Below are 8,771 nucleotides of genomic sequence, written 5' to 3'. Positions count from 1 at the left end.
TAACACCACACAGCTGGTCAAGAAGGCCCAACGGTAGCTGTACTTCCTGAGGAGGATGAGGAGGTTTGGCATGTCGCCTAGGATCCTTTGCAACTTCTACAGCTGCATCATTGAGAGCATCTTGACCAGGTGCATCACTGTCTGGTATGGCAGCACTACTGCTATGGACCGCAAGCGCCTGCAGAAAGTGGTAAAGACTGCGGAGAAGATCACCAGGACTCCACTGCCCTTTCTGCAGCGCATTCACCACCTCAGGGTGCATAGGAAAGCTGCCTCCATCCTCAAAGACCCCGTCCACCCCCAGCACGGACTGTTTGCCTCCCTACCCTCTGGCCGGAGGTTCAGAAGTGTGAAATGCAGGACCTCCAGACTGAAAAAGTTTTTTCCCTCTGCCATGAGACTCCTAAACAGCTGAGGAGTTGACTACCAGGAATACGTCATGTACTGTCTACCTGTACTGTTTACATTCTCAGTTTGCACATGCATAATTGCACATTGACTGTTGCTAAGCAGCATACATTCTCTTATTATATTATATATGTCTGGGAATGTTCATGTACAGGGACTCGCTATTTTACCTGACCGGGTCTAACCTGCAAGCAGCCGGCCAGTGAAGCCTCCTGGGATGGTGAATGATCAGCTCATCTACGCTGGATTCCCCTGGAGCACAGTACCTGTTTGTTTTGACTGCTGAGGCCAGTGTGTCTGCTGCATGTGGTGTGTTGCTGGTTAATGAGAGGATTAATGACCCATGATGTTATTGTCAGTGCAACGCTACCTGAGGGAATTAGTTTCACTACTTTGGGACTGTATGTGGCCGTGTAGGGGAAGACACAGCGACCACTGGTTGGATTTACCGACCTTGGAGCTACTTGAAAGGGAGTGATGTTTCCACTACTCAGTGGGATTTAATGATAAGTTTAAAAAAAGCGCGCTTTGTGTGTCTGTTAATGTCTTGTTTCTGTAATGTCACAGAGAATTGTTGTAAGGCTGGAGAAGTTACTATGTCTGCATTATGCCAGTTAAAATATGGGGTTTCTCAATTGTCTTCTTTGTTTAGAGTGTTTCTTTTCATCAGTACACATACCGTTGTTGACCTAACTATGGAGAACGTGTGAGGAGAGTTCTTTTTCTTTGAAAAGAGAAGACTAATAAAAGGATATATCACAGTGCGAAATTTATTATGCATTAACGTATCAAAATAAGCATGTGCACATGGATCTTCACTGTTTAGGATAAACAGAAAAGACTGTCCTCAACTTGTCGGTATACAATATTTCTATGAAAAGGTGCTACTATCTAATTGGTCAAAAACTGTTGGGGAGAAGCCGCAGTTTAGACTTAACTCTCCCGTTATTGGACCTTCGGTCCGTCTGTCCTCCAATTGTCCTCTCTGCTCCAATAGTCGTGGACAGCCCCCTAGAAAGGGGAGGAATACCTATACAGCCTTAATTTCTACTTTCCAACTAACTGTTCCATATTAGGCATTGCTTTCCAGTTCCAATTAAAACTGCTCTGCCTGTGTGTGCACATGGTTTTACCTTTGAAGTTTTCTCCTCTTCCTGGCTTCAGATCTAATCTCTGTTTACTGACCATAGTGTCTCAGTGAGCCCGAATTCCCCTGGGCTCATCTGCCAGGTGGTGATAGTAAATTCACTGTGGACCCTTTTTGCCAAAGCTGTAAATCTAATGAGATTCAGTGTTTTAGTCAACCAGTCCCTTTGATGTTAAACAGTGCTCCAGTTGGCTAACACTATAAATATTGACCAGTGATTCAGTGAACACATAGGGTGATATGTAACTACATAAATATAACTGTGAGATTTAAGTATATAGACTTATGTGCGCTATAAAATAAAAACCTTAACTAATTTTATTCATATCTACTTAAAAATAAAAATCACCCTAACAAAGGGATTCAAATTAATTAATGTCATTGTGGTTTGCTGTACTGTCCACTTGTGACACTGGCAGCAGAAGGTGAACGTCCTTTATGTCTGTGCAGATTCTCAGTCATCCAGGTCATAGTAAGCTGAAAAAACAGAAAAAAAACCCAACTGGACTTGGTTTTAGGTCAAAGACATTTCACCTCTCATCCAAGAGGCTTCATCAGTCCTGCCCAGCTGGTGTAGAGCCACTACTTAAAAATAAAAATCACCCTAACAAAGGGATTCAAATTAATTAATGTCATTGTGGTTTGCTGTACTGTCCACTTGTGACACTGGCAGCAGAAGGTGAACGTCCTTTATGTCTGTGCAGATTCTCAGTCATCCAGGTCATAGTAAGCTGAAAAAACAGAAAAAAACCCCAACTGGACTTGGTTTTAGGTCAAAGACATTTCCCCTCTCATCCAAGAGGCTTCATCAGTCCTGCCCAGCTGGTGTAGAGCCAGAGATATTTCTCCCCCTCGGTGGTGTTTCAGTCCTTTGATGGCCAACAATGTCCCTTAACGACTGAGTTGTTATAGCCCTGTATCGGTGAGAGTCGTTACCTGTCTTTGAATCCTCCCCTGTCGACCGACGCCTATTGTCCTGGTGGGCATGTTTGGGCAGAGATCTCAAAACAGAGTTGTAGATGGATGAGAAGTTGTGTCTTAGTCCACCACCCTTATTTAGTGAGGGGTGTTTTATTTTTACAACAATTGCTTCCTTAACTCTTCTCTCAAACCAGCAATGTTCTCTGGAGAGGATCTGGACTTCACTGTCCTCAAAAGAATGTCCTTTGTCCTTCAGGTTAAAGGCTGTAAACCATTATAAAGCCTCATCTGGTTCTTTCAAACCAGGAACTCCGAGGGACGACTCAGACCACTTGAGTATATAAAAATACAAGTCATTACATTCCTGACTACACTTAATTGCATACACCACATCACTCTGTTTATGTCTGGGTGTTTTGTCCTTCGGGTGGACCAGTCTTTGCCGCAGGGTGTTCCCTGGCTTAAAGTTAACTGGGATATTGTGGTTATGAAAGTTCCTTTTTAAGTTCTCTTCCTCACCGAAGCAAGGAAGAGGCCCAACACCAACAGGGAGAAACCAGAAACGAGGGAATAACACTGTCATCCCTTATGTGGCTGGTTTATCAGTTACATTTAGTTACATACAAGAAGTTCTGTCCTGCATCAGAACTTGACAAAGTGAGGTTAAGGGTGTCTTAACACAGCATTACATTGTACTCAGATGTGGACTAATTCAAGAATTCAGAAATAAACATTTAATATTGTAAGCTTTTAACATTTGAAGTTATGAATTTTTTTCTGATAGACATACATTCAATTATTGGGATTCAACTTTGAGGTAGACCAGTGGCTCTAGGCACTCTATGGGATAATAAAGCACTACTTGTCAGGATTCTGTCCCTCCAGCTCCGGTCCCGGGCTTTTATTTTGGAAGTACTTCCTGTTTGGTTCACCTCAGTTTTGGACTCTTTACTTTAATCAGCTGGTATTGTTTTCACCTGCATCTCATCACCCAGATTGGCAACACCAGGAAGTTGCCACATTGTTCTAGACCCCAGCTCTGACTTTCCATTATCTTGTTCTGACCCCGGATTGCCTTGACCACCGTGTTTGCCTTATTTCCCCCAGATTTTGATTGCCTGCTGTTTACCTACCCACTGATATCTCCTCCCTGACCTCTCTCTTGTGGATCTCCTGGCTGTTGATGTTTACCGCTGACCTCGGACTGTATTATCGATCTGATTTTGATTCTGGACTTGTACTATTGTTATTAGTAAAAAACCTATTCTCTACCTCAGTTCGTCTGACTATATAATTGAGTTCACTACAAACATTATTTGGTAGTTTTACCCGCCAAACCTGACACTACTGACTTTATGTGAGTCAAGAGCATACATTTGATTGTTAGATTCTAACCTTTTTGTTAGAAATTAACCCAATTCTTTTGTTGGAAGCACGAGAAGTGACGACAGGAGAGGACTGTTTAAAATCAACAGAAAGTTTACTGAAAGTCTGATTACAAGCAAGTCTTACAGCGCTGGATTCAGAGAGCCAGAGCTCCCGCAGGAAAACCAACTTCTGAATCCTGAATCATGTTTTACAATGCATTTTATCTTCTTGGGCTGCTCTGCACTAAACATAGGTACAACAATTCATGCATTGTAATCCAATTGGTCATTTGGTGAGCGGGAGCTCACACCTTCTTGCTGGAATGTGCTCTACACCAGGTGTGTGTGTGTGTGTGTGTGTGTGTGTGTGTGTGTGTGATGCTAATTTGTATGTTAAACTGGCCAGGTGGTCATCTCAGGTTGTGGGCCCCTGGTCTCTGCAGGACATCCCAAGATAAAGCAGAACTTGGAATATGCTAAGTGGGTCTAGGTGTGAGTGTAAAACAGGCCTTTGCTAAAATGTAAAAAGGCTGTCTGGTCACAAAGAGATGCAGACATCTAGTCTCTACACAGAAGTTACAGCAAAAGAGATGCAGACATCTAGTCTCTACACAGAACTTACAGCATTCAAAGTAAGCAGATTCTGCTTCATTACAGCTGTAGGATATATAAGCAAGGGAAACAAATGCATTAAAATAACCAAAGCTCAGTAGTTCTGGACAATCATCAATACAGCTGTAATATGCATAAACAAGTAAGATAAAGTTATGAAAGGTAACTAAAAGGAACTACAGGTATGAGAAATAACTAAAGCTGATAAAGTAACTAGGGTCTATAAGACTCAAATCTTACATGATCAAGTCATAACATAATTTCACTTACTTAGTCTCATAGACCACTGGACAAGTTATCCGAGTCACATACAATGCATGGTGTCAGATGGGGGCAATGTTGGTTCTCAGAGAGCCTTCTTGAGAAAGACTCAGGAAGATCCCGTTATGAATGAACTTGTCTGGGCTTCTGAACAAGATAGAGAGATCTGGATTGCTGTCAGATTTCATACCATCTCCTCTTGAGCATAATTAACAACATGAAATGATACTGGTATTAGTTATTCACAGCATTATAACAAGTTACATACTGAAGTTCACTTGTAAAGTCTGGGTGTGTATAGGGAAGTAAGTTCAGAGTCTGTGATCAAATAAATAGCCATAAAACAGTAATCTGGGTGCTAGAATGGAGGGGGAGAGTCCTTTGTTCTTGGTTCTTGAAATCTGTCTGACAGTTGTGATGTGAAAATCAGGTGATGAAAAACATACATTATATTAAATTGTAACAATCACCTTAACAAGTCTAAAAAGAACGGTTATCTATGGACCACCTAAAGACTTTTTTTACTTCAGTAAGGCACTGCAGCTCACTCCTTTGTTTACCCTCAACATTTTGTATTCCTCATTGATTTTACCATACTTAGAGTATGGCGTTGAAAACTGGGGAAATACATACAAAAGCTCACTTCAACCATTGTATATATTACAAAAAAGAGCGATAAGAATTGTGCATAAGATGGGGTACAGGGATCACACCAATGTAGCTTTCATACAGTCTAAATTGTTAAAATGTTTTGATTTAGTGGGATATAAGACTGCTGTGTTTATGTATAAAGCCAGGAACAATTTATTACCTGGTGGAATTCAAAAACTATTTAATGAAAGGGAAGGGGGATACAATTTAAGGGGTCAATTAAATTTAAAAATTCATGCTATACGTACAACCAAAAAAAGATTCTGTATTTCCATAAGTGGGGTAAAACTATGGAATAATTTAAGTGTAGACATAAAAAATAGTAATAGAATTGACAAGTTTAAACATAAATATAAAGGTATGTGTCAATCAAGATATATGCAAGAACAGGCTCAATGATTAATTAGATGGAACATTGTGGGTGTGGTGTATGAATGATAATACTCTGTAATAATTCTTTAATATATTACTTGTGTGGTGTAGAAGATAATTATTTAAGAATGTAATTATGTAAGAAGGTTAACACTGTTATAATTTTTTAGTATATTACTTGTGTGGTGTAGAAGAGAATTATTTACTGCTTGCAAACCAATGATGGTAAGATGATGTCATGGGGTAGGACTGGATAAGTCTGACTTCTTCCTACTCCATTCAAGCATGTACTAGGTATAAGCAAATTGATATTGGATTATGTGTAAAATTATGTGTGTTGTCATATCAACTGTCTTTACATGCTTGAAAGAATTAGTCAAAATCAAAATCAAAAATCAAATCAAATCAAGACTAAATATGTGACTTATATTTTCATGAACTATTGACTACACAGAGTGGCATTTGCAAGTCCCATTTTATGTTTTCAACATCTGCTGTACCTATGAGCAACCACTGACACATTCAGCTGAAAGTCCCCAGTTAACAGGGTCGGTGGTTAATCTTGAACACCAGCTCTGTTTCTAATCACAGGCTACGGATGCTTGCAAGCCATTAGTGGAACTTAGAAGATTAATGCGGCTACTAGAGTCACGGAGCATTAGAGAAACAATTCAGGCTGTGCAGCAAATCAGGACAGATTTTTTTGCCCTTTGCAGATGTAGTTTGATTGAATCTGTCCCTCTCCACAGTCCATTCTGAATGGGAGACAGATGAAGTGGTTCCCAGGCTGCTGTCCAAGCGAGACGTGCACCTGTCCACCGATCACACCAACTTGCAGCACCGCTGGCGGCGTTCATTGGATGCACCAGGGAAAGGATACTTTGACCCGGACAACATATTTATTTTACTGCCTGCTTTTGGGGTGAACCTGTATTTAAATCTGACACGGGAAAGCACATTTCTCTCAGGGGACTTCGTGGTGGAGGAGAGGCACAGCAACCAGACTGCAGTGGTCAGCCATTTATCCATGAACCAGCTCTGCTTTTACTCAGGCTTCATTGTCAATCACACAGACTCTCTGGCATCAATAAGCACCTGTGGTGGTCTGGTAAATTCATCTTCATTTTCTGGGCTTTCTAATAGGTTTCATATAGCCTAATTTGAAGCAACCATCCTGATGGAGTAGGCTCTGAGCATGATTTTTACCTCTGGTATCATCAGTCAATCTTTCAAACTGCTACTATTTGCAAGGTAAAAAATGAAATTTCATGCTCAGTGTATAGTGAGCTCTAAATAACTGATTTGTTAAAACCACCAATGAATAACATGACTGTTCAACCCCTTAACTGGGTTTTTAAGAGGTCACATCAACTCAATAATGGCAAAATGTGTCATCTTCAACAAGAAGTTGTACCATCCTGCTAAGACACTCTATGTTTATAGGTCTGTTTACTTTTGTGGTTAAAAAGATTATTAATTTCCCCACTTTGAGCAGTGGAGTTCCACATTAGGTGAGGCATTTGATAATGCTCTTATGTGAATTAAATGTGCAGGTAGGGGTTTGGGCTTGGTCCAGGACTCTTCAGCAGAAGCAGACCTGGGGATATCTCCAGCTTGTGACTCTCCTGTATTGCATACACTGAGAGATCATTTTCAGTGAGCTTTCTCACTTGAAACTAGCTGAACATTTTAACCCCATGCCGTGGTTTCATAACACTCATTCAAACGTTGAAGGTATTTTCATATACTCTTTTAATGATCTTCATCTTCTTTTTCTTTCGGCTGTTCCCATTAGGGGTCACCACAGCAAATCATCTGTTTCCACCTAACTCTATCTTCGGCATCCTCACCCCAATTAACTTCATGTCCTCTTTTAGCACATCCATATATCTCCTCTTTGGCCTTCCTCTTGACCTCTTGCCTGGCAGCTCCATCTCCAACATCCTTCTACTAATATAACCACTATCCCTCCTCTGCACATGTCCAGACTCTTTTAATGATGCAGAATCAAAAATAATCCAGTCCAGTCCAGGCAAAATGCAATTTTAATCAGTTTCTCAGGTCATACTGTCTTTTCTGTTAAGTGAAGATGGTGACAGGAAATGACATTGTCTCTCACTTTTTTTTGTGAAAAATGAGCATGAATGTGTTATTGAAAATTAAGTTATTACTGAAATTGTTTAAGTAATACTTTAATGTAATGGAGCTGCTTTCAGACAAAACCAGTTATATTTTTACTGCACTGGATTGGATTATTTTTGTGTTTTTCCTCCCCAGAGAGTAATAAAGGACAGCACTTGTCAAAACTGAGGTGTGAAGACGAGTTTTGACCATGATAACATCATGATTTTTCACACCTTGCCCCCACAACCCCCACCTCCCCTGCATCCAATTTTTATTGTTTTATTGATTTACAGCTTATACCTGCATATCATAAAGTCATCTTTCTTGTGAGAATAGACCAGTGCAACATCCCCTAGATTATGGCTATTACATCAAAGGGATTTTATTATTTTAGCTCTGACCACCTGCACACAGACATAGTCTGATGCTCTCTGAAGACTGATAGGTGTAAAACCTAATGTTTCTCTCTCTAAATATTAAATAATTAGTGGGAATTAGGGGTTAGTGTCAGGGTTTAGTTTCAAGAACATTTAGCCAACAGATTTTTTGATAGATGCATGGCTTAAAACTAAATAAATGAATTCTCTTTTTAAAAGAGAATCAAATAAGTCAAATGAATATTAAATTCATATTTTAAATCATTCTCTTAAGCATAGGGAAAGTTGGCTTGTTACGATACGCTGTGTGTGAGTTGTTAGGACCCAGTAAAAATGCAGATTCGAACCCAGGTAGAAAAGAAAACGTATTTAATGCTCCAAAAATAAATAAAACAGAGCCGGTCTCGTCCGCTGATCTTGGGGCAGCTGGGCACACTGGATTGACTGGACTACTGTCTCCCGGGGTGAATGAGAGGCGTTGCTCGCTACATAAGAACAAAAAGAGAGTGTAAGAACAAGCAGCAGGTATAG

At 40.3% G+C, this 8,771-nt stretch overlaps 1 protein-coding gene across 1 annotated transcript in view; it reads left to right on the top strand.

The window, feature by feature from the left end:
- The window catches only part of LOC109951995 (A disintegrin and metalloproteinase with thrombospondin motifs 17-like), an 11,850-nt gene extending 4,627 nt beyond the window's left edge, over positions 1-7,223 (top strand). Inside the window, exon 2 of the mRNA XM_020586815.1 lies at positions 6,489-7,223. Coding sequence (XP_020442471.1) covers positions 6,489-6,898 — 410 coding nt within the window. The 3' untranslated portion in view covers positions 6,899-7,223. The remainder of the gene's footprint in view (positions 1-6,488) is intronic.
- The last annotated feature ends 1,548 nt before the right edge of the window (positions 7,224-8,771 follow it).

This window comes from Monopterus albus, unplaced genomic scaffold, assembly GCF_001952655.1.
Source record: "Monopterus albus unplaced genomic scaffold, M_albus_1.0 scaffold423.1, whole genome shotgun sequence".
NCBI classification, from domain to species: Eukaryota; Metazoa; Chordata; class Actinopteri; order Synbranchiformes; family Synbranchidae; genus Monopterus; species Monopterus albus.
The sequence above is the reverse complement of the archived record's forward strand: the minus strand, read 5'-3'. Positions and strand labels throughout refer to the sequence as shown.